The sequence below is a fragment of the Lagopus muta genome, chromosome 23 (genome assembly GCF_023343835.1).
Source record: "Lagopus muta isolate bLagMut1 chromosome 23, bLagMut1 primary, whole genome shotgun sequence".
In the NCBI taxonomy this organism is placed as follows: domain Eukaryota; kingdom Metazoa; phylum Chordata; class Aves; order Galliformes; family Phasianidae; genus Lagopus; species Lagopus muta.
This window is the reverse complement of record NC_064455.1, coordinates 6001147-6028687: the sequence shown is the minus strand read 5'-3', so window position 1 is coordinate 6028687 and position 27541 is coordinate 6001147. Positions and strand designations below refer to the sequence as shown.

The following is a 27541-nucleotide window of genomic DNA, read 5'->3' as shown; positions in this document are numbered from 1 at the left end:
ATCCAAACACTGGTCACCCTTCCTTCTCCTCCAGCAAATCCTACATGCATACCCCCTGAGGCTATGCACTGTGGGCTCACCCCACTCGGGGCGGATGAGTCAGTGGCTTCACACTGTCACATCCACGCAGATATGCTGTTGCTGCAACAGCTCATGGTATTCCCCATAAGAAAACACAACCTCTGTGTCCAAACTTACATTGGTTCCCAGCCTCTCCCACAGCAGCACAAGAGGCCAACAGTTGCCCCGTTGTCCTCGCACAGGAGAGAGCCTGCTATGGGCACTGCTAACAGCCTAGCACCCAGTCCCCACTGTTGTCAGTGCCCCCATGGAGGCATGGCAGCAGCTCCTAGTTACGGACAGCCCCCAGCACTGCTGTAAGGATATGCTGAGCTCACTCCTCTTCCTCACGCGCCAGGACAAGACACCAGCAGAGGTTTTAACCCATGCATGAAATCTCACCAGGTGCTCTGTGAGTTCTGTTGTCTTTAGCGTTTCTCACGCAGCCTTCCCTCCCCGTCAGTGCCACTGCCATCTCCAAGGCGAGCAATAGGCATGACTCAGATTTCATCGGGTTGGCTTGGCGATAGGCAGACGGTCCTGTCTGGGCAGGACTGCTCACCCGCTCCCAATCCTATCTTCTCAAGGAAGAATAGGCAGCGACAACACACTCTCAGGGTGAGATGCAGCTCCTGTTGCTGGTAATCAACACAGATAAACACACCATGGGAGGATGTAGCAACAAAGCACCCAGGAGCTTAAAAAAAGAAAAGATACCACAAGGAAGAATGCTTCAGAGCATTATTCTCCCTCACCTAAGCCCTCAACCAGGCCACTGTTGGTTGTGAAGATCCATGAGCCACTGTGAGCTCTTGAGCACCTTCCCATACCGTGGGGGAGATGCAGATGGGGCAAGGGCAGAAGCTCCTAACTGCTCGCAGCTGTGTCCAGTTTATGAAGAATTAAGTTTGACAGGTGCCCCAGGAGCCTACATCTTGTGTCCACATGTGGCTCTGTTTTGCTGGCCAGCCCAGCCGTGATGCTCACAGCATCACCACCCCAGCACGTGCCTGCCCCATCATGGGCTTCATCCCATCTTTTTGCAAGCACTCTGCTCTGACCTGAAGGCTAACAAGGTGAGCCCAAACCTGCAGAAAGAGGGTGATCCAAGGAGATAAGCAGATATAATAACAGGTTTGAGCCACCTCTTTGGCACCAGGTGCATCTCAATCCATGCAACTGCAACATACAGTCATGTCAACATGTTCTACACCTACCTCCAACCCAGCATTAGCAATCTCTGTGAAGTAGAGATCTGGAAAGAAACATCCAAATCCAGATCCAAAAACATATGAACTTTACTTTCATCACTCTCCATGATGCCTCTTCTGTGTGGCTATGTCAAGTTTGTCTACAGCAAACTGTCTGCTCTGTTGAACAAAATGATCTTTCCTTTGCAGGCACTTGCCATGGTGCAGAGGCTCAGACAAAGCGGGGATCAGTCAGTAGAACACAGACTCATGGGGCCAGAGCTCTCCTTTCCTGGGAGCCTTGGGGTCATGTGCAAAGCAGATTTGGGAAGGGAGCAGTCTGTTTCCAAACAGCTCCCAAGTTTGACACAAGGTGATACCAGCCTTTTTCCCTGCTCCATCCTATTCCATCTGTTTTTCCAACTTATCTGCCCAGCCTACCATAACAGAGGCCTCCTGATTATGAATAAACACTCAGGGCTACGCTGAAACAGAAGAATGTAACCAGAGGATCTGGGTGGGGAGATCAGTCCTGAAGGAAAGAAGCACTCATACTCCTTTCACTTTTTCTTGGTTTCAGTGGATGATTTGCTGGCCTTTAAGCTTTGTGTTGCCCATCTTTGTTCTTGCCCCTCTAACTGCAACCCAAACATGAGCAGTGCCAGATACTCTGCAGAAACATCAAATTGTCCATGACAACCAGCAGCAGAACTCAGAGCAGCACAGCAAAGCCCGCAGCTTACAGCACTGCAGAGACACTGCTGGTTCTTAGCCCCGGTTTAGTGCATTGTGCTCACCTCCCTGCTGGGATAGCCCCAGTGTTCCCCAGGGCCCCGTATGAACACATGGGAATGGACCAACACCACACTTAAGAGCAGGGCAAAAAAAGGAGCGCTCAGCATAATGGCTGCATCAGAGCAGAAGTTTTATCCATATCTCAGGCCCTCCTGCAAAGGAAGGACAGCATCCCCATGTCTAAACCCAAACTTCTGAGCAACATTCTAATTTTTACCCTATCTTTGCCAGTTTAATAAATAAGCACATCTGAAAACACTCAGCTCAGAGCCATCCTCAGCTCTGTTGTCTCTCCCAGAACTGGGCTGTGCATGAGGCAGGCTGACCCTTGCACCAATCAAAGATCCCACACTGTTCTTTACTGTGCGTGGAAACCGCCAAGCAGATGCACGCTGCCTGAGATGAAGAGGGAAAAGGCTGTTGTGAGCATGTTTGACAAATGACTCCTGTTTGACAAATGACTCCTGTTCCCCACAGACTTGATCCTGCTCAGTGAGCACAAATGAACAGAACTAGGCCCAAATCTCTGCTCCCAGCTGCCCTGGACCATTCCACATTGGGGACACCACTGGCACCCTGCTGTACTTAACATCATCCCAGAGGCATCCACCTGTACAGCCATATTTCACAAACAGTAGCACCTTTCAAACAGCACCTTTCCTGCCTAACATAACAGATTACAGCACAGAGTTTGCTGGCAACTCAGGAATTACAGCTGCTTTTTCCCAAATCTGCATGTGATATCATGTGCTTCAGCCCTTGGTTTCAGGGTGATCTGCCTTCAAAGGCTGGATATTAGAAAACCTTCTACCAAAGAGTGGTTGGACAATGGCACAGGCTGCCCAGGGAGGCTGTGGGGTCACCAAGGAGTATTCAAGAACCATGGAGATGTGGCACTTGGAGCCATAATCAGTGAGCAGCATTGGTGGTACGTGGACCATTGAACTGGATGATCTTAGAGGTCTTTTCCAACCTTAATGATTCTGTGAATGCACAGCACAGCAGGCCCTGAACCAGTGTCCCTGGCAGCATCTGCCATTCACCAGCACATCTGAAGCACTTCCCACTCATATTTGCATGGCAGACAGATCAAGACACACCTCATGTATGTGTTCAGAACACAAACCATCCTCTCCACCAACACACATAGTTCATTTATTTTCTACTGCTCTCCAGGTAATTAGTTTTTAACATAATAAATATTTGTGGGTTATGAGGTTCCCAACAGAACAGAGACTGTTTCTGTTCACAGTTCCATTCTTCCCTCATCACATCCCCCAGAGAGTCGTGCAGTCAAACACTAGGAGATGGGGCTGTCTCCTCCTTATGTTTTTTCATCTACTTCTCAGTGCTCATTTACAAATGCCATAAGAGCAGAGGTGGCTGTTAATCTCACAGAAGGTTTGCTCTGTCAGGTACATAGCCAGGTCAGTGCTGGAGCCACAGAACCACTCCCCCACTCCACGATGCATTTCAAGAAATGCTTTGCCCTACAAATGATTCAGTTTGTATGTTAGGAAAAGTTTCTTTTCTGAAAGGATGCTCAGGAGCTGGAATGAGTTGCCTGGGGAGATGGTTGAGTCATCACGCCTGGAGGTGTTCAAGAAATGTTTAGATGTACTGAGGGACATGGTTTAGTGGGGAAATATTGGTAGTAGGTGGACGATTGGACTGGATGATCTTGAAGATCTTTTCCAACCTTGGCGATTCTATATAATTCTGTGATACAAGTATGAATCATCCCATCCTGGGTGTAAGCCTGTTAAACAATGCATTTCTTGAGAGCAAGCATTCCAGCTCAGATGCTCGATAAAGACAAAAAAAAAAACCAAAAAGAAACAAAACTTTGGCACCAGGAGTCAAGTGTGTTGGTAAGCAACTCCTGTTCTTTGTCTTTGAATGCTAAAGATTATAAACACTGCAGGGACAAAGAAGTACTCTGGGATCAGGTGCCTCACACCCCGCTACTCTCACCCATAACCACAGCCACCAGCCAGAACAGCAGCACTGGGAAGGACAACAACAAACATCAGTGCCACCACACTCCCTCATCTCCTGAGCCTCCGAAACTTGCATATTGGCAATAGAGTTCCAGCCAGAACACAATCATACTCTACTCCACTCACTGTAGTGCTCACAGTGCAGTGCGACCCCAACAGAACAGTTTACATCAACCAACAATTCCAGTGCCAGACCGAAATGGAGAGAGCAAACTCCCATCACTGTAACTTGTACCCATCAGTTGAAACTGTGATTCAAAACAGAGACACAATGTAAATGTTGACTTATGTCTGCTTTGAGTCTCCAGTTTATTTGGGGGGGAGGAGAGGGGGGTTGGTTACTCCTTCATTTTGAATTGCATAGCAGTTATTGCATCTTTAATTTGCAAATCCCTACTCATACAACTTATAAAAAAACAACACATCCAATGCACATTTACCGTGGAAGTGTACTTTGCTTCAGTGCAGTTATCCCTTGTGTGCTTTGCTGCGAGCATTTCATAAAAGGGCTTTAACTTTTCATTCACTAGGAGCATAACTCAAGTTTTAATAACACGCCTTATGCATGACAAAAATTTGCTTCTGGCAATCATGGTTTCGACCACAAAACCACAACTGGGAGTAACTCCTGGTTAACTCCTTCAAGCCCACGCACTGCAGCACTAGACACAAGTTCAATACAGGCGACAATGGAAATTATCAGTCAGAATATTTTAGAATAGGCAAAACATCTCATTCTCTCATGTCATGCTAGCATCTTCCCAGGCCTTTCTGTGAAATTAAAGTCATAAAAACAAAGATAATAGAATCACAGAATCACTGAGATTGTGGGGAACCCCAAAGCCCATCCAGCTCCCACCCCCCACCATGGGCTGCTTGCCCCCACCAGATCAGGCTGCCCAGGGCTCCATCCACCTTGGCCTCAGGCACCTCCAGGGTGGGTGGGATCCTGGGCAGCCTGATCTGGTGGTTAGCAGCCCTGCCCATGGCTGGGAGAGATGGCTCACCCTGCCAATTTTATGGCAGCAGCAGTGCACGGGACTACAGCAGCTACCTGACAGCTCTGCCTGGCACGTCCCACAGCTTGGATCCATCCTGGGATCTATTCTGCTATCTGTCCTGCTATGCTCAGCCTCATGTGAGGGCTGCATTACAACACCTTATTTGTGAGAAGCACACAGACACCCACCGTTGCCCTTCCTGAACCTTAGCTGCAGTCCCAACAGCCTGTTCCTCACTGGGGTCTGCACACCTGCCCCCAGGAAACCCTCTCTCCAGCTGCGGGCTGGGGACCTCTAAAGGGAGATTTTCACAGAGATCTGCAAAGGTGTCCCTGGGTTCAACCTACAGGAGCCTTTCACCTGCGTTTCACTGTGCTATCTGAGAGAAGATAGCAGCAACCTTTGTGTGTTATCAGTCCTTGGAACTGAATTACAAAGGGATGCTGCCCCTGCCAGCCCCCCCTTCCCAAGTGAAAGGCCCAGGGTTAACAGTCCGTTAGAAAAAGGAGTCAAGCAACCATGTAATTCATGGGTCACATCATGCCCTGCTCCATAATTACCGATACATCAATCTCAGTCTGCAATGTGCTCATGCACTCAGGATTACTACACGGCCTGACTTGAAGCCCCAACACAGTGACTGCAGATCACCTGAAGAGTTCAGAAGGTGAAAATTTGTTGCTGATTCTTAACTGACCCCTGAGTGTAAGGATCCCAGTATTTACATTAACCAACAATTAGCTCTGCACATTTTCAGGGCTCTTAATTAGGAAGAAATCAGTTGTCACAATGTCTCTGTCACGTCTGTAAAAAACACACACCCCTGTGCATTTCTTTCAAAACAACCTTCTGAAGTGCCATATCTGTACACAGATACATCCCTGTCTGTGCATATACTGTAAATATATCTTGTTGTACCTATATTTCTAGATACGTTTTATTACACATACGTATTTCACACACGGCCACACATCTGGGCAGCTCAGGAAAGCTGCATCAACAACAGCATTCACTGATTTTCTTCATCACTTTCCAGCATCGATTCACGTCACACTGATGTCACACTCCTTAGCTTTGTTACAGAGGTGCGGGATGCAGGGGGGCAATACACAGCCATCAGCATCCGCAGCCACACACATGGAGGACAGGGAGTTATAGGGCATCAACAAAAAGTGCAATTTCTTGTTTTAAAAAAAATACATGTCAAAACGAGTTTGTACAGTCAACTACAGTTATTTGATGGAATAATGTGAAGCCATGTACCTTAGCATGCTGTCCCACCCCCAAAAAAATAAAGTAAAAACAGAAAAACAGAGAAACTCATCAAAAATTGTTAAATAATTTATACATTTTTTTTTTTACTTAAAAAAAAAAAAAAAAAAAAAAAAGCACAAAACAACACCCGGAAAAGCACGGGATGGCTGCAGATTGTGTTAGATGGCAGATTTCCCCTAGATAGACCTGATGTGTCACATTTTATCCCAGGGGAAAAATAAATAAATAAACCAGGTTTGGGACTTAAAAACCTGCTAAATAACACGAGTGGAGTGGAACCTCTGCCGGGCAGCAGCAGGTGGGGGGGAGTAGAACATCCCACAGACATCCAATCCTCCATGCTGCTGGAGGGGATTCCCTCAGAGCTCCCTGAGACCTGCAGCCCTTCAATCAGCCCCCAAAAAGACGCTCAGCCCCATATTCAGGGGGGCCAGAATGACAAAAACACTCTACTTACTCAAGTTCATTGGACATCTTTCCTTGTGTTCCCAAATCCTTGCCAAAGGTAAAACCCCCAATGACTTCTTCCGTCTAGGACCTGCTGCACACAGACATTGCCTGCGAAGTGTTTGATTTATGTTGAGGTTTTGCAGGCAGGCATGTTGCTGACAGCAGCCCCGGGTCGGCGCCCATTGGCTGCCGGCACAGGTGCGGTGGGACAGGTACACCCAGACAGGTGCAGCTGTAACCCTGTGTGCGCCGGCACGGCGCTTCAGGAGGAGGAGGGAGAAGCCCTGGGGGCAGACGGGGCGATAAAGAAAGGAGTGGGTTTGGTTATTCATCTCCGTGATAATTAGTTTCAGTTTGGCGGACATGTTCTGTGTACTGCAGTGCCAAGAAGCTGTCATTTTTATGGATCTAGTTGATTTCTCTTCTTTATAGATAAACATACGGACAAAAAATGCATACACATATATACACAGGAATAAATCAGGGAAGAAGAAAACATCTTCATTTTGTCTCGTTCCTAAATGGTATTTGTACTTACAGACCTCTCCTTCCTTTGCTCCCCTTCCCTGAGCTGCTCCCTCCAGGAAGTCTATGCAGGTTGGTGTGCTTTCATCTTAAAACAGCAATTTATAGGAACCCAACTGTGAGATGCCACGACACGCAATGAGGACACTGACTCAGAATATCTCTACCATTACACTGAGTGCGTAAAGACTGGGATGTGGGATAACTCCTCTGTATGGCCTACACAGCTCTGCCACACTCCTCTGCAGGAATACCACCCGGGCAATGACTCTAGAGCAACTCACCTGCAAAGGGCGAGTAGGTTTATGCAATAGAACAAAACTCATCATGGATTCAAGCAGTCCTGTTGGATGGTTTCTGTCATCCGTGTTGCAATGAGAGGCAAAGGATGGGCTCGGTGACTCATGTTGACTGGATTTGAAAGGCAGGAGAGGATTTTATGAGACAAGTTGGTGCAAGCCTTAAGACAAAGGGAAAAAGAAAGGCTTCCACCACTCTATACCATGCCCCCATCACACCGTCTCACTGAATCTGCCCGATTCAGTGCCCTGCACCAGCAGATGGATACAAAAGGGGAGAGGGCTGCTGAACTCTCAGCCTGGTGGCCAGTGGCCTTCCCAGCCCACTCGAGCAGGCAAAGGGCATGTCCACACAGGCAGATGTGGAAACAGCACATTACTCTGAGTACAACACCCTTTAAACACAGCTACACAGCACATGGCCATGCGCTGGGTCTGGCCCTGGATCAGGAGCCAGAATGCAGTCACAACCTGTCCTCTGGGAGTGAAACCAAGGGCCTGGAGAGCACCTACTACCAGAGCTGGGGACAGGGGAGGAGGGCAATGTTCAAAAATCAGTGGAGTGAAGGCTGGAATCAGAATTAATGCCACAACAGGGGTCATACCATGTGAGCACAAAAAAAGGAGAGAATACGCACACCCTTTCCAGCCAAAGAAAAACATAGAACTTAGGCAGTGGTAGTCTTAAGTGATCAATACTCTGATTATACCTCCAAATTAAGGAATCCTTGCCCAGGGCATGGCAACCAGAGTGGGAGCACTGGGAACTTGCCCTTCACTGGGGTCCAGCCAGAGGGAAAGTCCCCTCTCTAGGCAGTGCAGCAGGGAGGTGCATCCCTTCAGGGCATTTCCAATCCCTTCTGAATTTCAGAGAGACTTACTAGATTCCAGCAACAAAAGTGAAGGAGGGAAAATGTTAGCAGAGCCTGGCCATGCTGGTGAATAGCAGGGCACAGGATTCTGACCTTCCTAAGAAAAAGATAAGCTGAAGAGAGGGAGAAATGCATGTGACAAAGCTGACATGCTTTCTCTTAGAGAAAGGCTCCCCAGCACCTCTATGGATAGGTCCAATGTCCCCCTCTGGATGGAAAGGTTCTGATGTCCAGACTCCACTGATGGCTTAATAGTGGGGTTGATGTCGTCTGCTGCTCTGTGACAGGGGATAGCTAGGGAAGTTTGCGAACAGTCCCATTCCCTCCACAATTCATGTGTGCCTACTGCAGCACCGAGGAACCCCACAGCCTTCAAGAGTTACAGGGCCTCATTAAAACTGCTCACATCAGAAAACAGCCCTTTAGTGACAGCATGTATGGCCTTGCACATGTCCTTATGGAAGCACTGGTGGGCTCTGCTCTCCCTGGTACCTTCCTGGGGCCGAATAAATCCTAGCTTCCCACAGTGAGGATCCTCCAAGCTGTAATGATGCCAGAGGACCAGGACTCTTCTGCACACTCCAGGGGATGTGGGGACCACCACCCTCACCCTGCCACATCCCTTCTCCAAGGTATCTCTGTCTTTTTTCTAATAATGAAAGTTTCATTGTGCCCATGAGGCCTTTGGGCCCAAATACCCTGACAATTCTTTAGACTATGATTTCAGTATTTTTAATTATTATTTTTTTTCTTTTTTTTTTGTCTACACTCCACCCTCCAAGAGTATCTGGTGAGAGGGTGGGATAGAAGAAAAAGACCAAGAGATGCATTCCCTGTGCACAGAACCCTCCTACTTCCCTTCCACTCCCCTGTTAAATATACCTTGAAACAAAAGCTCTTTATTATACTCTAAAAATAAAGCATGCAGCAGTCAAGACAAACTGCAAGGTTTAAAAGACAGGGCCAAATTCTGTTCACAGCTACACCCTCTCTAAGGCAACAGGGTTGCATTTGTGTTTGGATTGTTAAACCCTCTTTAAACATCCAGGGGCAAACTGTGATTAGCTGCATTTCGTTACCAGTAGATCAGCATGTGACTAAGGACAACATCACTCACTGGCCCCCAGTACTCACCCCCCAGTGACACTGCTGCCCCGTGACCTGGCCACCCTGGTGCTGCCGCTTCACCCTCAGCCACCGATCTGGCACTTCAAACCCCCTGTTCCCAGCTCTGCTTCTTTTCCATGTAACCTGAAAGTAACTTCAAAGCAAGGTTTCTCACAGAGTTACAGAAGCACAGCATGGCTGGGTTGGAGGTGACTCCAAAGCCCCTCCAGCCGCACCCTCACTATAGGCTGGCTGTCTCCACCAGCTTAGGCTGCCCACGCATGGCCTTGGGCACCTCCAGGGATGGGGCACCCAGAGATCTGGGGCAGGAGTGCCAGCACTTAACTGCCTTCTGGGGAGAGAATTTCCACCTGACATCCAACCTGCACCTCCCCTCCTTTAGGTTAAAGCTATCCCTCCTTGCCCTGTCACTGTTTGCCCTGTAAAAAAGTCACACTCCCTCCTGTTCTAAGCTCCCTGTAGGTACTGGAGTCCTTTAGCACACAGGGCTTTCCACCTGAGAGCTGTCAAACATCCCTCCTCATTGCCCTGCAGTGTGCCAGGTATTTCAGCTGTGCTCAACCAAGGGTTATCAACACACTTCAGCAATTAATACACAGTAAGTGGAAGCAGCCTGAAGCGGGTTAAAACAAGTTGCTCTGCAAAGGGAGATGTGGCTGCTTCAGGTGCTTTTCAGTAAAAAAATAAATAAATAAATAAAAACTTGCTTGCAACACACAAATTTTAAGAAACTTTTGAAACCCAAAGCAGGCACTGCTACTCAGTGACACCCCCACCTCCAAGAGCCCTTTCCTTGGAGGCAGAACAAAAGCTGAATGGGCACCACGCACAACACAACAGCAGCCACAAAGAATCACTCTGTTGTGCTACTGTAATAGCAGTAATGCGGAAAAGAAAAAAGAAGAATTTGCTCTGAAGTGAGCAAGAGACATGGACCCCACAGTAACCCTCCCCAGCGGCTATCCTAAGCCAGTGCCTGGAGGGCTGCAGGGTCTACCGGGTCCCGGTACCACTAAGCAGCCCAACCCAATGCTAAACCATCCTTTTAACAGAGCCAGGCCTGTTTATTATTACCTTTTGTAGCCCACAGGGCTATAGGAAAATTCCTGTCATCTTTATCTAGTTCTACCTGTTCTTACACAGTAACAAGTTGGGGTTGCAAACAACTGATTCAACCAACAGTCCTTGGGGCAGCACCTTCAGCTGAAAAGAACAAACACAGCCCACAGCCTCAGCTTCTCTCTGTGGAAGGAACTTCACTTTCTCACTAACTAGAAGGATTGGAGTGCTTGGGAAATTTCCAAAATGGACCAAGTATTCTGAAATATTCTGAAAGTATTTCTGAAATGGATCAAGTACTGCTCCCAACCATTCCTTCCACTGACACATTCTGATCGGTTCTGCCTCCCTCAGGAAATTACCTGCCATCTGTCAGTAAGGATACAGCAGAGATGGGTCTGGTCTCAGATACCTCAGCTGACCCTACTCATCATCAGTCAGCCCTCTTTGAGGACAGGCAGGGAAACATCACTGGCAGAAGCTGCTCAGAAGAAATAGCCCCCATTAGCCAGTGGTTAACCCCAGCAGAAGGGACTGGGCTAGGGTTCAGGCTCCAGCTGCGGCCTCGAGGGTTTGCACTCCACTGTCTGCACAGCCACACAGCTGCAGAGCTGCAGCCCAATCATGGCACAAAAATGGATTTCATCCAGTGAATTCCTAACTAGTGAATTAAAAAGAAAATACGAATATCAGTCAGCCGTAGTGGACCATAATGAAACTGCTTACAGAGCCTAGAAAGACCTGTTTACCTGTTTACATGACTGTTTCTTTTCTGTAATGAATTAGAAAAGCTCAGGCCAGAAATCCATAACTACGTGCAACATCTGTAACTCGTGTCTTGGGGAGGTTGTGAACTTCAATGGTTTCATCACAAATCTGCTGATACCTGTAGTACTGTTACCAGTTCATTTTATTGCCTTTTTAAACCTTGACTTCCTGTAATTATGCGATCATACTAAAGTTTTTTCTAAATAAAAATCTCTGTCCTACAGGATCTTTGCAATATGCCGCAGAACAAAACCTCAGTAAGCTTATGAATGGAGAGAGATACATGAAAATAACCCCCTTATACACCCAAATCAGTCCTGTGGTTGGCAGGACTATAGCAGGTGATGCTGGGGCTGGTCAGCATTGGGATCTGATAGCAACAGGACAAAGAGGGACGGCATAAACCAAAAGAGGGGAGTTTTAGCTTAGATGTTAGGAAGAAATGTTTTACTCAGAGGGCAGTGAGACCTTGGCACCGCTGCCCAGAGATGTTGGGAGTGCCCAAACCCTGGAGGCACCCAAAACCATGGATAGGGTCCTGGGCACACTGGGCTGCTGGGAGGCATGCAAGTCATGGTGGGGGTTTGGAACTGGATGGTTTTTAAGGTCCCCTCTGAGCTCAGCCATTCTGTGGTTCTATTATTTCTGCATCTCAGCCCTTTGGCAGGAGCCAACTTTCCCACAGTACGTTCAGAAGACAGCTGTTGGACCTGGTTATCTATAGAGAAAAGGAAAGAGAAGTTGGCTTACAAGCTTGATTTGACTCTAAAATTAACTCTGGATTTAGTATTCTTGTGCTTAAATCCCAGGTCTGGTTTGGAGCCACCTTTCACTCCTGGAGCATTCAAACAAAAAGGCAAACATGGAGGGAGGGAAGCAGCAACAGGCTGGGCAGGGGCTTGGTACATCAACTGTGGGAAATGCATCTCATTTCCACTGGATGCATCAGATCCCCTGACAAAGGGCTGCCAGGTGACTGAGCTGTCGTTCTGTTGCTGAGCTCTAGCTCTCGGCTACTTACAGGCAGGGAGGGATTTACTTCCCTTTCAAAAGCCCCATCCAGCAGGCCCAGCATTGGCCCTGCTTGCTGCCCAGGGGCTCCAACTTTGCCATCAAAGGAAAAAGCAAGACTCCTGCAGAGCGCACTGCACACAAGTGCTGCAGCAAAGCTAGCAGTGCCAGACAGAGCCTTTTGTAAAAATGACAATTTGGGGCTGGCAAAAGGGGAAACGTGGGCTTTCACAATTTATCTTCTGGTGCAAGCACAGCTCAGCAGAGTTCCTGCAGGACATCAACTCCACCTGATGGCTCACTGACTGCTGTAGCTGCTCATACTGCCCTAACCCAACAATGAAGGTGAAAAATCTGCCCATCATAAATTAAATCTGAATTCAAATCGCATCAGCATATTGCCGTTTTGGATAACAAATCTAACTAAAACTCACACAAACTCACTAGATCCTTTTTTAATTGCCCAGTGCTGAGACAGGCTGCCCAGAAAGGTTGTAGATGCTCCAAACCTGGAGATGTTCAAGACCAGGTTGGATGGGGCCCTGGGCATCCTGGTCTAGTACCAACCAGGGAGGCTGGTGGTCCTGCCTGTGGCAGGGGGTTGGAACTCAGTGATCCTTGGGGTCCCTTCCAACCCTGGCCATTTTATGACTCTATCTCAGTGAAACCAATAAACTCACAAGCTTTCCTACATAGAAAATTCAGCAGAGGAGTTTGCTTTCAGTCTGAGTACACAGGGGTAGAACCCCTGCCCCAAGGCAAGAGGTTGAGGGATTAACAGAAATTTAACGGCATGGACCCACTGTCCCAAGGAGTGGAAAAACAGCAGGTAGTATTGCAGTACTGAAAGAGATACACCATGATGCCTTGGGTGGTGGTTAGCACATACAAGCTGCCGTCCCTTAGGGGCTTGCGGATTTTCCCTCCCTGTAGAAAACACCTGCTGCAAGAACAACATACCTCTTACCAAAAAAAAAAAAAACCCACAACCTGCTGCTTCAGCTTTGCTACATCGATGACTCCATCAATTCTGTTTTACTTTCAGGTCTGCGATCGGACTCTTTTTGAAGCTGACACTTCCATGCTTTCCCCCCCAATGCTGTGTAGCACTGAAATGTGAAGTTTACATCAACTTTCTAAGAATAGCACACTTGATTCACCTGCAAGCCTCTGCTGCTGGAATTGAGCAGAATGGCACTCATCACTGATAGATCTGTTGTCACAGGGAGGATCGGTTGTCACACCTGGCACCTATGGTGCAGAAACAGGAAGCGGGAAAGCAAAGCACTGCTCACCACATATCACTGTGCTGAGCTTTGTCTCACACAACCACTGCATCAGTTCCAGCTGGAGGCCTGTTGGGGCAGTCCTGCCCTTGGACAGATGCCACCCCTGGGTCCCTCATGGGATCCCTAGCCATGACCATACAACAAGTAATTTTATGCAACTCAAAAATTTGCCTACCTGGAGTGTCTAGTCACCCATGCAAACCACTGGTGGAGATGTGACTTATAGCAATGCATTTTTACCCCAGTTTGAAACAAGATCAAAAAAATTGCACTGCACCAGCAGAAGCCATGTCTGTGCTAGAGCCAGAACTGTGCTTGTGGCCAAAGCCCGAATGCACCCGAGTCCTAGAAAGACACAGAAAGGAAGATACAACCTCATCTGGACCTGAAGGGTTTATAACCACGAGTTATAACCACGGAGTCCTTCTCCTGTGAGGTCCTACTGTAGCTTTAGGGTTAATCTCTGCCCATGAAATCAGTGCTTGCTGCTCAGATTTTCAGCACAGAACAAAATCATTTTAGAATGAACTGGAAAAAAATAAATAAAAATCTGGGTCAGTCCTGGAAGAAGCCAGAGCTCAGTGGAAAGGTTAAGACAAGGACTGGGTTTGGATGAGCGATGCCACACTGTAACAGGAAGCCTTTCACAGGAGAGGAGCCCAGAAGAAAGCCTTGGAAGTAGAGTGTATTTTCCCTATTCTTGAATAAAAAGTCAAACAAACACATCACAAGGCCACTGCCTGGCCCCTGCCTCCCTGTGTGTTCTTGTGCTTGCAGGTCTCAGTAGGGGAGGGCTTGCTCCTTGTGCTTTGGACTGTGGACGGTTCCTTTCGACACAGAAGAGACAACTGCCTTACAAAGAGCCCAGGGGGCAGTGGACACAGCCATGGGCAGAGGATGGCATTGGGAGACATCTCCCCCTTGACCTGAGCATGACTTCTCACCAACATTCATGTAGAGCCCATCCCTGCCATATCAGATCCTCTCTCCCTGTAAGCTCATCTGTCCAAAGGACCCTAGGCAGCTCCCCTGGGTAATGTGAACCTGCATCCAATACCAGCCATGTGCTGCCTGAGGTCAAGTCATAAAATGAACAATCCAAAATTGCCCTGAAAGGCAGATGTACTAATTAGAGAAACTTGGGTGGCAATTCTGAATACGATGCTTTTAATAACTGCAGGGATGTTGAGAAGCAAATAAATTACATGATGAAAGTCTACCAGGCTGCAAAACTCAGATATGTAATAAACAAGACTGGCACCAGGTCTGAAGTTCTGCCCCTGGGCTTGGCATTCTGTAGGATTGCCTTTCCAGATGAGAAGCAGCTGGAGCTTCCTGTCCTGCTAACTGCCTGACAGAAAGGGATTTCTCAACAGCATCCTGGGATATCATCCCAGAGAGGCTGGAATTAGAGGCAGAACTCACCAGGGACAGGCAGAGAAAAGGTGGAATGGCTTTGAACTAGCAGAGAAGAGATTTAGGTTAGATTTTAGGAAGAAATGTTTTACTCAGAGGCTGGACCTTTCCTAAATGTGAACCCCTGGACATGTGCAGATCCCTTCAGTTGTGAGACAGCAGAGACTGCTGACGAGGAGCAATGCAGAGAGTGTCTGTTCAGCCCTTGCCCAGAGCTGCCCTATGAAGGACAGCTCAGCAGCACTGCACCTAGAAGAGCTTCCACTCTCACACAGGCTGCTACAAGTCCCAAACAAGCCACACACACAGTTATTTTCAACGGCAATTAAAGGCTAGTTCTTGTTTCAAGGGCTGAAGAAAGAAATTGCAGGAAGAGCTGCCCTGACCAGTATGCCAATTCACTTCTATTTCTCCTGACCTGACATCCTCCTGGAATAATACATGGAGCTTGTAGCCATTGCGTAAGGTACTGGGAGCAGCACTTGCTTTAGAAATAATCAGCCCAGCAGGAGTAAAGTTTCTCCCTGCAGGTCTGAGATCCTTTATTGACCCTGCCTCAGCACAATGATAGTGCACTTTGTCAGTTTTGCAGAGAGCCTCACTGGGCTTTGCACTGTTTTGTCCTAACTCCTGTGTGGCTCTATTATGATTTTTTCAAAGACCTCTGATAAGGGTTAAATGACCTCACATTAAGTGCAAATTTGGGACTAAATTTCCTATTCAGCACATAACAAAGCAACTGCTGTTCACTCAATTCCCATAAAGTGAAGAGACCACACACAACTTCACTGCCCTCAGCCCTCTTAAGCTACTGCTGTCATCTTAGAGACAGGGAGGAAAACAGAGAGGCTGGTGGAAAATCACCACCCCAAAGCACTCCATGGACCAAACTGAAGCACCAGCAGAGCATTCTGCAGCAGCTCAGATGCCATTCATATACAGCAGAGAATGGCTATCTTTCCACTCCCCTGCATGGCTGAATTGCAACCCGCTGAGTCACAGCCCCACAGAACACTCGCCTGCTTCATTCCTTAGCTGCTTTCCTTCTCCACAGGCTCCCTGTTAAGTGAATTTTGCTTGTGTCAATTTGATGCCCATAAATCACCACACAGCTAATAAATTAAACGTCTCATTGACCCTGCATCTGGGATGGGAGGGGTTGGGCACAACAAGAGTAGTTGTGTGACCATCACCACAAGGGAACTGCCAGCCTCATCCCATTCACTGCCACATGATTAATTATGGATGCAAAGTAGGGCAGGCTGAAAGGAAGAACAAAGCGTGACTGATGTTCCCAAGCACAGAGTTAAGACATTCAAACAGTGCCATGACTGGAGCTGCACAGCACACCATGCACCAGCACTACTCGTGGCATCAATCATACATTTGTGGCACAGTTGAGGTTGGTAGGGGCCTTAAAGACCATCAGTTTCAACCCTCTTTCATGGGACGTATGCGCCCCCCCCCCAAAAGTCGGGCTGCCCAGGGACCCATCCAAGCTGGCAGAGACAGAATACAAACATGTTACTGGCCAAATGAGTAACCATTTGGGGCTCTTTTGCAATCAATAATGATAGTAGGAGTGCGTGAACTTCCTGCACACTGCTCTGCAGTTCATCCTGAATGCAACTAGAGCATCTTTTACGCAAGAGCTGAAATTCGCCTAGATTGATTTAAGTATAATTTCCTCTTCAGAACTGCTGGAAATTAATCATCACTTCTCCATGCTCCATCTGGAATTCACTCTGTCAGCACAGCAATAGCGGTGGCATCTAAGAGAAATGCATGGTTGTTGATTTTGCTCAAGTATTTCCTATACTTAGACTGAGAAATATCCCAAATATGCAGCAAAGGCAACTATCCCAGCATGGCACATGCTGATTTTTTCCTCTAGTGAAAACCATCATGCAGCCAATAATCCCAGTTCTTCTTGTAGTAATTTTCATGGAGGCAAGTGTATCAACTTAACAGAATGAACTGTAACTTTTAGGAAGTGAAAGTGGTGGAAGAAAATAACAGAGTACTTTTAAAATAAATTGAAGAAATACATGCAAGTTACAGTTCTTCTGCATTCACACATAAAAATGTCAATTTGTGCATGCAGTCACCTCGTTCCTTATTTTCAAGGTTACCTGCCCAATTCAGGTGTGCAGACAGAATTTGGGCAGCTCAGAGAGCAGTGAATGTTTCTGCTATGACAGAGTTATCTGGATTCCAAGAAATCTGTTCTTTCCTTCCACCAAACTCAATGAAAAATCAATAGATGGAATAAGACAAAGAAAAACAAGAGATAGGCAATTTCATAGTATATGCAGGCACTGCAGAATTGACTAGCAGCTAAAAGACTAGAAGGCTTCAGAAAGAAAACTGTTTTGTTTATTAAAACAATTAACATAGCTTAAAAGGAAGAGCGCTTTAGTAAGTAGGTGTGAATGAACTGCCCTTCTCTAAACTGAGGTGTGGCTGCTCCAGAGGTTTTCCCAGCATTTTGGTGCCTTTTGATGTGAACCACAGAAACTGAACTATATGAATTAAAATCAGAGCTCCTTAAAATTCACCAGTTCCAGAATTATTCTAGGGATAGGTCAGCTCCCAAGAATACCTCCAGGTGTACAGTCACAAAGGAACTCACATGAAAGTTTGAATGAGTCTTTGTTGACTTCTTCCACCCAGTGCTGACCCATTTCCAGCTATCAGTAGCTTTCAGCTTTTTTTTTTTTTTTTTTTTAAATAAAGAATCTCTATGAATTCTCCATTCTTACGTATTTAATGAATTTAAACCAACTGACAGTAAGCTCTCTTTCCTCAGTTACCATCTGCGGACTCACGAGAAGTCACACAAGTCTCCTTAGAATCTATAGTTAAAAAGACTTGATCTCCATCCCTTCATCGCTTTTCTTGGGAAAAGCCAGAATTTACTCCAGCATATTTTTGTTCCAGGCAATAAAAGTTAGCTCAGCCATAGAAAGCAGCATATTGAAAGTACTCTACTTGCACCATCCAATTAAAGCTAACAGCATCCCTAGGAGATAAATAAACCCAGCTAATTATGTCTATTGATAACAGGAGAAAATAAAATCAAAGGTGTAGTAACTCACTCAAGAGTACAGAATGAAAGAGCAGCAGAACCAACAACAAGCACTACTGACTCCTGGCATGCTGTTTCAGATTCTAGTTGGGAAAAGAGAAAAAAGGCTCCTGAAGTCTTCCTCTTGCTAACTTTCTGCTTCTCTTTAGAGCGATAATGGATGGAAACTGGTTGGATATTAAGAAAAATTTCTTCTCAGAAAGAGCGGCGATGCATTGGCATAGGCTGCCCAGGGAGGTGGTGTGGTCACCATCCCTGGAAGTCTTTAAGGAAAGGGTGGATATGGTACTTAGGGAAACGGTCAGCAGGCAATACTGGTGGCAGGCAAATGGCTGGACTGGATGATCTTAGAAGTCTTTTCCAGCCTAATGACTCTATGATTCTAAGAAATCCATTGAAAATATTTAGTCTTAGAATACCTCCATCCAGTATTGCCAATAAACCCCCTAGCGAGGAAAAAAGATAACTAGCTGGGCTCTGGGATGCAGAAACTCATAAAAAGTGATCATATAATGGATGGCAAAATAGATGTGTAGTAGACAGAGTTACAGGCAATTCCAATAGGATAAAGGAGGATTTGAATTTCCTTTGCAAAAGAAAAGCCACAAACCTGGGAGATGTGTGGACCATAAGGAAAGAAAAGGCGGGGTAACTGCACCAAGTAGGAAACTGCCACAAAAGACTTCAAGCTTTGTAAGTCTTCTCTTTTATCTACAGAGCTCTAGGGTAAGAATGGAGCAAGATGGAGTAATAAGCATAGGTGCAAATTGCACAGGGCATCTCCATGGAGCTTTAGATTAAAGACTCCAGAACCTTGGGGAGTAAAGGAATCTGTTGATCTTGGAGACAGTAGGTGGGGAGGCAGCTGCACCCTTTGTTACCAACCTGCCTCCCTTCCCCATCTGATCATGTAAATGAGGGCTACAACTGCTGGAGTTTACAGCATGCAACATCTGAGCTGGGATCTCAGGAGAGACAGGGATGGATTTATTTACACATTCAAGTTATCTCTGCAAACCATCTGACAGAGGCCCCCTCGCATTTGTGCTGATGAAAGTAAAAACATTGTGCCTGGGTGTTTCATGCTTTTAGCACTGAAGACCAGGTCTCCCTCTTAGTGCTTGTACTGCTTATAGTCTGCTCCTATGAAGCCTGGCACACCCCTGACAATGAATACGCATGCTTTTTGGGGGGCGGAGAGGGGGAAAGCAGGTTCAGACTCCACTCCTGCAATCCCATCCCTTTGCTTTCCTCTGCCAACAGCAAAGGGGAACAATAAGAAACAAAGCTGCAATCATTGCAGGGGAAGAAATACTGCTGCTCCACCAACACCAAGCCTACCTAGCATAACACCCCAATGCTGTGCCTATACTGCTGCACCCAGAGAAGTTTCAGCAGAAGAAAATTGGCTGTAACCCTAAGACATGGGAGCTGTTGGGCTGCAGGCATCGCTCACCCATCCCAAAACCCTGGAAGTTCCTGATTTTCTGCAGGGCGATGGTGGCCCAGAACTGCTGAATTCACCATGATTCATACGCTCCTACATGACTGACCTTACACCCGCAGTAACAACATCAGAGAGCTTTTGGAGCAGGCTCTGATGGAGTAAGCAGTCTTCATTCTCGTCCATCCGTCCACCCATCCATCCATCTATCCCTTAATACTGGGGGATAGAGGTAGAAAGAAGCATCAGATGAACCGCCCTACAAATCAGCCTCTGGAGCTGTTTGTAACAAGTGTGTTGGCAGGTGTGTAATTACTTGCCCTCCTACTGTTATCAACTAGCACTCACCTACAGTCCTGAGATTTGCAGTTCTGCAGCAGGACCCAGCTCTGCTCTCCCATAAAATAGCTTCTGCTGCAGAGCAGTTACAGCCTTGTTTGCCATATCTGCTACACAGAGCTTTTAGTGCTGGCTCAGGGGACAGCAAAAACACAGCTTATCTATTCCTTTTTCACTAGAGCAGTTGCTCTTTAGCACGGTTGAGGAGGATTTTGCTTTCAATAACATCCTTCCTTTGAAATAAAGAAAATTTACAGATGTGTTATGGAAAGATGATTCAGAGAGCTCCCAGTAGGGCTGCTCTGCTTGCAGCAGGTATTGCCAAAACTGTACTCTTTGCTACCAGCATTGTGGTGCTGAGCAAAGCAAACAGCTCTTGCAGTATCACAACAGGAAGACTCTGTGCCCTGTGCATCTCTCCTTGCAGCTCTGCTGGCCCTAAGCTGGTCCCAAGCAGGGTGCAAAATTAGGGTCAGGGTGCAAAATTAGGGTCAGGGTGCAAAATTAGGGTCAGGGTGCAAAATTAGGGTCAGGGTGCAATGAGCTTCTAAGAAGTTAAAGCTGTGTCCAGTGCACAGCAGAGCAGCCACAGGAAGACTGCTGAGACAGTGTTGACTGGAAAACATTATGGCTCCTAATAACATTGGCAGTCATATAAAGGAGGAAAAAAAAGGGATAGTGAAATCTCCTGCTTCAAGACATGTGCAGGTGGCCTCTAGGGACAATGAAGATTTTTTCTTCCCATGCACAGCGTTGCTCAGGTAGTTGGGTGCTTTCTGTCAGGTTTTTCCATCCACAGAAGTACCATGCATCAGCAGGTGATGGTAAAAACAGATACTGCACTGGACTAGCCATTGGATTAGTTTGGTAAGAGCCTAGAAGAAATAAGCCGCACAGTAGTACAGTAACAAAATAAAGGGAGTGCTGGAGGTGAATCTGGCCCTGGGATCCTAAAGAATCAACAGGGAGCTCTCCAAAGACCAGAGAGAAACAGATCAGACATAGAGAAAGAACAGGTGTGGGCCAAATCACCGTGCTTTGAGTGGTGCAGCATATTCCATCCTGTAACACAGCCAGGCCAAGTAATGCATCAGCAGGGCTGATTTTCAGTGCTCCAAAAAGGAGTTATCTCGAGTAGACTAAATGGCCAGTTCTCCTAATTGCCAGTTGGTTTGACGCAGGACCTCTTCCAATTCACTGATCATGATTTCAGTATTGCCTTTCCTCTGAAATAGTTCTCATTTTCGTAGATGTTCTTTTCAGTATTTCTGATAATTTCTTGCAAAACCAGCCTCGTACAAGGGCACTTACTCTTCTCTAACTCCCCTAGAAATACTTTCTTCCTCCATGCATCCTAATAGCTCATCTGACTTGCTCCAGTCCCCATATCCCACAGTTTTGCTGTTGGTACACTCACATACTTCTTTTGTCCTTCAGCTTTCAGCTCTACCTATGAGGTGAGTCCTGCTGCATCCGTTCTCCCTTCTGCTTCAAGTGAATTCTCATGTCTGGACAGCATCTCATTTTCACAAGGCCTCAGACATTGCTACATGCTGATAGTTATCCTTTCTTCCTGTGTTGCTTGGAGATGGGCCTGTAGAGGGGAACAGAGTCCACCAGATACAAGCATCAAACCCTCTCCATTAGAATGACTTGGAAACTTCCCTCAAGGAGATCTGTGCAAACAGCAAGAGAAGAAAGTGCCACATGGAGTCTCTCAGCTGTCATTCATGTGCATGGATCAACAGATATTGTTTTTCTTCGCAGTAATTAATTTCAGTGTATTATTAATTGTAATAACCAGCAATTTTTAATGACACAGTGAGCCTCTCAAAGCCCTAGCACAATTAAACTGCGGCATCCCCTAATGTATAATCAATGAATATTAAGGTTTTACAATCACAGTATAAACAAGAGAATTAGGCGAAGTAGATTATGGTAACAAAGGAGAATAAATGGAAGGCTTACCCTTATGCTAGGCTCACCACAAGACACCAGAAGGAGGGATCTCCAGAAGAAACTCTTTCCTACTGGTAGCCAGCTCTTAAATAGGTCTAGGAGGGGTGCAGCCTGGCTCCACCCCTTCCGGCAGCACAGGTGAATTGCCTTCACTGTGCTCCTCTGGCTGACTCATGGCTCGCCTCAGGTGATCAATCAGAGGTTCAGGCCGTGACTCAGCAGTTCCCATACACCTAAGCAGCAGAATGGTTCCTGCCGTTTCTTTCCGCTCTGCACAGCACGGCGCCCAGGCCTGGAAAGCGAAAAGGAGATCAGGGGCTGCAGATTTCCTACAGGATGTTGAGGAAAGCTCTCTTTGCCTTCATCTCATCCATAAGATCAATCCTGCACTGCAACAGTTTACCTGGGGATTAGCTTGTTTAAAAAAATGGGGATTATTCGTGTCCTTAGGATCCATGACATAGTGTCTGCTGAGAAAAAAGGCAGCATTCTGGAAATATGGCTGAAAATGGCTCCAAAAAAAGACCTCGTTCAGGTTCTAGGCTGACTGGATGACCTTAGAGGTCTTTTCCAACCTTAATGCTTCTCAGATTCTATGGTCAGGCAGCTGTTGCACTGGTTGAACGTTTAACCCAGGCTCACACAGCGAGAGCATCACAAATGTGTGTCGTTTCCCCTGCACAGCTGCACCAATTAAAAACAAAACAATGGATTGCCACATCTGCCATTCACCTTATTCTTCTCACATCACAAGTACATTATAATCAGATAGGAAAAAAAAAAACGGTATTAACTACAGCATGAATATCTCAGGCACATCCTGGTCAAAACAAAATCTTAAAAAATTATCATTAAAGAAAAGATCTTTCAAATGAGCAGGAAAACGCCCCACCTGAACATGTTAATGACAGATCCCATAGCAGCTGTAATCTCCTTCAGACAGGGACAATCTCCTGTTCTCTCCTGGTCCCGATGTAGCACAGGAGGCCCTGCAGTTGCAAACACTACTACAGTATCAATTAAGTTTGCTATTAAGACGCATATACCTTATTATCAAGAGACAGTAGTCACCATTACTGTAACAAAATACTCAAGGTGAAGTCAGTAAATGGATAATTGTTTTATCTCAGTTCACTATGTTTGTTTAAAGAGCTCATTTAAAAAATGTTGTCAAGGCTCTAAGAGTCAAAACAGCTAAAAAGACCAATAATTCTCAAGTCAGAGCGGAAGACATGATTAGATTGGGATCTTGGGCAGACAGATCTGGTAGTTGGCAACCAGCCCATGGCAAAGGGTTGGAGTTTGAAGATCTTTAACATTCCCCTCAACATAAACTGTTCTATGATTCTGTGTGACACTAAAGTTCACTTCTGTCTTTAACAAAATTATGTGGATCAGCTAGACAAAGAGAAAAGGCTCTTGCTGTTTGTGCCAGGTTTTGCTTGTTAGCACAAGTTCCTGTGATGCTAATAAGACCAATGGACTTCCAGGCTGAACCAGCTTCATACTGGGTTGGCACACAGGGCATGGAGATGAATTTCCTGATACCTGTGAGTGCCCACATAAACCTTAAGATTGAATCTAAGAAAGAAGTTTTTACAGTACGGGTGGTGAGGCACTGGCACAGGTTTCCCAGAAAGGTGGTGCTGCTCCATCCCTGCAGACACCCCAGGTCAGGGGATGGGGCTCTGAGCACTGATGAAGCTGTGGGTGTCCCTATGCACTGCAGAGGAGTGAGACCAGATGGCCGTTAAGGGTTCCTTCCAACTTAAAAGATTCTGTGATGTTATGAAACCTGGTCTAAGCTGTGGGCAGTTACCTGTTTAGTCACTTCCTTGCTCTGACACGATCAAACTTACAGATCACGTAAGTAGTTGTAATGTTATCACCTAGCAATGTTTTTTTAAATGAAAATTCTGGACAATAACCCAACATGATGGTTTTGGACAACAGGTGAATCTCAAAATCTTGCTGTCATAAACCCTATCCTCCCTTATGAGTCTGCACCCCTTTGTTTATTGCAATCCCTTCCTGTAGGACATTGCGCCTGGCTTGTAAAGTCCTGAGAGCAGAATCGGATCGTGACACATAAACAGCTATTTGCATCCTCTGGGAGAGTAACCTGACCCGAGACTCACTCAGAATGGTAGAATCAAGATCAAATACATTTACATACATGCAAATTTTCCCATTTGCTGTGCAAAAATATTCATCTGAGATACGGGAAAATATGGTTCTGACTCAGAATTGATGCTATCTTCCCAGTCAAGATTAGAGTCTAAATTGTGCAACGTAGTTTAGCTCACAGTATCAGTTGCCATGCAAAAGACTGTTTCATGCAGAGGTGTGGTCTTCTCAATGATTGCAACAAATGCAGACCGCAGTTGGCTTCTCCTTCAGATCCAATACAGTTGGAAAGTGCAGCCAATTTTTCAGGTCTGATCCTAAAATAAACTGATTACTCCTCGTGAGCTGTGGACTGGCTTTAAATAATGGTGAAATTAAAGGGATCAAAAAGGTTTTGCCTGTCTGTGAAGAATCTGTCTCTGAAGACTAAAACCAGAAAAGGTGAAAGCACTTAAAAAGAAGAAGAAGGAGAAGAGAAGCAGAAAAAGAAGGAGGACGAGGAGGAGAAGGAGAGGGAGAAGAAAAAAAGTTTTATTTTTCCCACAGGAAACTTCCATCACTGCTGAATTCTCCCTAAGGATGTTTCTATATCTGTCATTAAAAATTACTGCTGTCAACTGTAATGCATCAGCACAAACCAGAGGGCTAGGCTTTGGTGGTCTGAAAGGCAAAGAAAAAAGTTGTTTTTAACCACCACCTCAGCTTAATTCCAGTTAACATATTTATTATGCAATAAATCTAATTTTGGATGATGTTGGAAAGAAAAATTGTGTGGTGTTTTCACAAGCGCATGCCTGATGCTTAATCAAGGCTGAGAGAGACATTTTGCTCACATAAGGCTGAGAACTGCCAAAACAGAGGTGAGGGGATTAAATCAAAGCTGTGTGATAGGGAAGCAAATGTAGGAATGCCAAAAGCCTTTGAACCCCTGAAATGGCAAATCCATTTTCCACCAGGGCCCCCAGACAAAGGCTTTACAATTTCAGTGGCAAAAGAAACAAGCCAAAAGATTTCCTTCATACCCTGGAATAATCCCCTAGAAAATTGCACTACTTATACAAAGCTTGTGACAATGTCTACAGGGAGCAGTTTTTCCTCTCCAGAAAACTTTAACCTGTCCCTCCTGATCTTAACAAATTCACCTGCCATTCTGACATGCTTCTATGGCACTCAAAGCTCCAGAAATCAGTGTGCAAGCAGCTGTTCAGTGACAGCCTCTGTCCCAGTGGACATGATGTAACTCCTAAAAAGGCAACGATTGCTCATTAGTTGTTATTTGCAGAGGGAATAAAAAAGATTTATATGGAACTAACGTATGGGTAAGTGTATCATTAGCAGTAATTATAGTAGCTGCCTCTATGATCCTCCTCTGTTATATGTGAGACTTCTTAAGTACAAGTTTGTCTGCTAAAAATCCTGTCACAACAGAGAGCCCTCTGCGAGCTGCTCTCACCAGTCCTTTCTGGTCGAGTGGGCTCCTTGAGAGAAGCAGTGCTTCCTGAAGGGAAAATGCTACACAGACTGCTGTGTCCCTTCTCCCACATGTGTTCACCAACGGTTTTGATACCAGAGACAGGGCTTTACCAAATCCTCCAAGGCACCGCACAGCAGAAGGCCCTGACCCCTGCTCTTGGTGCAGTAAAACTTCTTGCTTCAAGCTAGAATTCAACAGGGGACCAGAGCTGTGAGGAAAGTCTTCTGCATAAGCGTTGTTGCTGGGTAAGGGGAGCATTAAATAGGATGAAGAGGGTGTGGACTGAAGATTGGCAGTGAGATCTGCTGTGATGCAAGCAACAGCTTTGTGCAACAGTGCAGCACAACGCAGAGCCCAGAGGCTGCAGCTGTGTCCACCCAGTGCCAGTGGTTCCCTCTGTGTGACTGCAGAATCACAGAATCGAAGAATCACAGAATGGGGACCATAAAGACTATCTAATTCCAAACCCCCTGCCATGGGTTGGGTGCCCCCCACCAGATCAGGCTGCCCAGGACCTCATCCAACCTGTGCTTGGGCACCTCCAGGAATGAGGTACCCTCAGCCTCTCTGGGCAGCAGTGCTAGTGCCACACTGCCCTCTGAGTAAAACATTTCTTCACAGCATCTATCCTAAATCTCCCCTCTTTTTGTTTAAAGCCTTCCCCCTTTGTTCTGTCCAGGGCCCTGGCTTAGCCCGTGCTTGCACCCAAGAGGCAGTGAGGAGAGGAGCACCAACCACAGCCTCATCACTCCCACACACCCATGAGTTGCCTTCTTTCTGCTTAATGAGGTGAGGATTAATTAGAGGAGGTAATGGGCTTCTGTGGACAGTACTGTCAAGTGCCACTGGCTGCTGTGTGTTGATTCTGTCATCCCACACGTTGCTTTGCAGTGACTACAGAACAGGCATAAAAGGCACTTGGCCTTCCCTAGTTCACAGCAGATCCTTTAGGAAGGATGGCTGATGCTGCACAGTACTGAACAACACTAAGTGTACAACTGGCACTCGAATAACTGTTCATGCCAGAAAAGAGCAAATCTGTAACAGACACACTGTTTGAGAAAAGGTGACGTGGGAAAAGCTATGTTTTTATAACTCTAAGCAAAACATACATAAAAAGGCATTTTCAACACTAGTGGCGGTTAGTCCAGGCCATCTGCCAATGGGAGCATGATGACGAAAACCACAAATAAGCTGGAGGATGTGAACCAACAACACAACATTTATATTCTATTACTGTTGAAAAACAGGGGCAGAAAATATAGGGAAATTGTCTTTGGCATTTGTTTCCTTTAAACAAAAAGTTGCTTACCTTAACTTTTTCTTATAAATGCACTTTTCATCTGCTGGGGGAAATGCTTCTCAGAGAGGGTCCAAAAATTCCCAGTGAAATGGCTTTCGCTTTATTCATTCACTCATAAGGTTGGGGTAACTCTCACCACCCTGGCCAGCCCACCTGGAAGCCAGTGTGCGCCCTCCTTCATGCAACCCAGTTCAGAGAGAATGAACAAGCATTAGGTTTAAGCTGCCCCATTTCTGCATTTGCTCTACGCAGACCTCAGGGCAGAGTGCCAATGCTGTCTCTGTGTGTACAAAAATAACTGAGCCCTGACTTTTCTTCTTAGATCCTGGCAAGGAAGGTTAGGAATTCACTCACCTACAGAAAACTTGGGGTCCCTTTAACAGCTCCTCCAGGACTGTGTTTGCCTGTCCTGTGGGACAGGTGATGCATGAGATTCCATTTCATTTTCTCAAGACATGACATTTTTTTTGGCTCATGGAAGGGGAAGATATCTCATGCCCCACTAACGATCTTTGCATGAGCACACCTGAGGGCAGACAAAGCTTCTGCGTTCCCAGGAGATCCTGTGAAGTGGGATGTGCTGTGAGGGGGAACATGACTCCTTGAGAAGTGTCTGTCATGAAGGAAGAGCAATCATTTTGGGAACAGCAGGTGTTCTGGGCCTCTTCT

At 46.3% G+C, this 27541-nt stretch overlaps 1 protein-coding gene across 7 annotated transcripts in view; it reads right to left on the bottom strand.

Annotated features, from left to right (window-relative positions):
* The window catches only part of GRHL3 (grainyhead like transcription factor 3), a 37326-nt gene extending 15296 nt beyond the window's left edge, over window positions 1-22030 (bottom strand). The window contains exons 1-2 of one of the 7 annotated variants that reach the window (XM_048969114.1): window positions 21978-22030; window positions 21427-21685 (exon numbers count right to left, since the gene is read on the bottom strand). Coding sequence is in view for 1 of the 7 variants with exons in the window: in XM_048969113.1 (XP_048825070.1) it covers window positions 6779-6795 (17 nt within the window). In the remaining 6 variants the exon portion in view is untranslated. Of the gene's footprint in view, window positions 1-462; window positions 699-6778; window positions 6878-7580; window positions 7786-21426; window positions 21686-21977 lie in introns of those variants that run through there. The other 6 variants (XM_048969115.1, XM_048969116.1, XM_048969118.1 and 3 more) reach the window with 6 other exon arrangements.
* Window positions 22031-27541: the final 5511 nt, after the last annotated feature.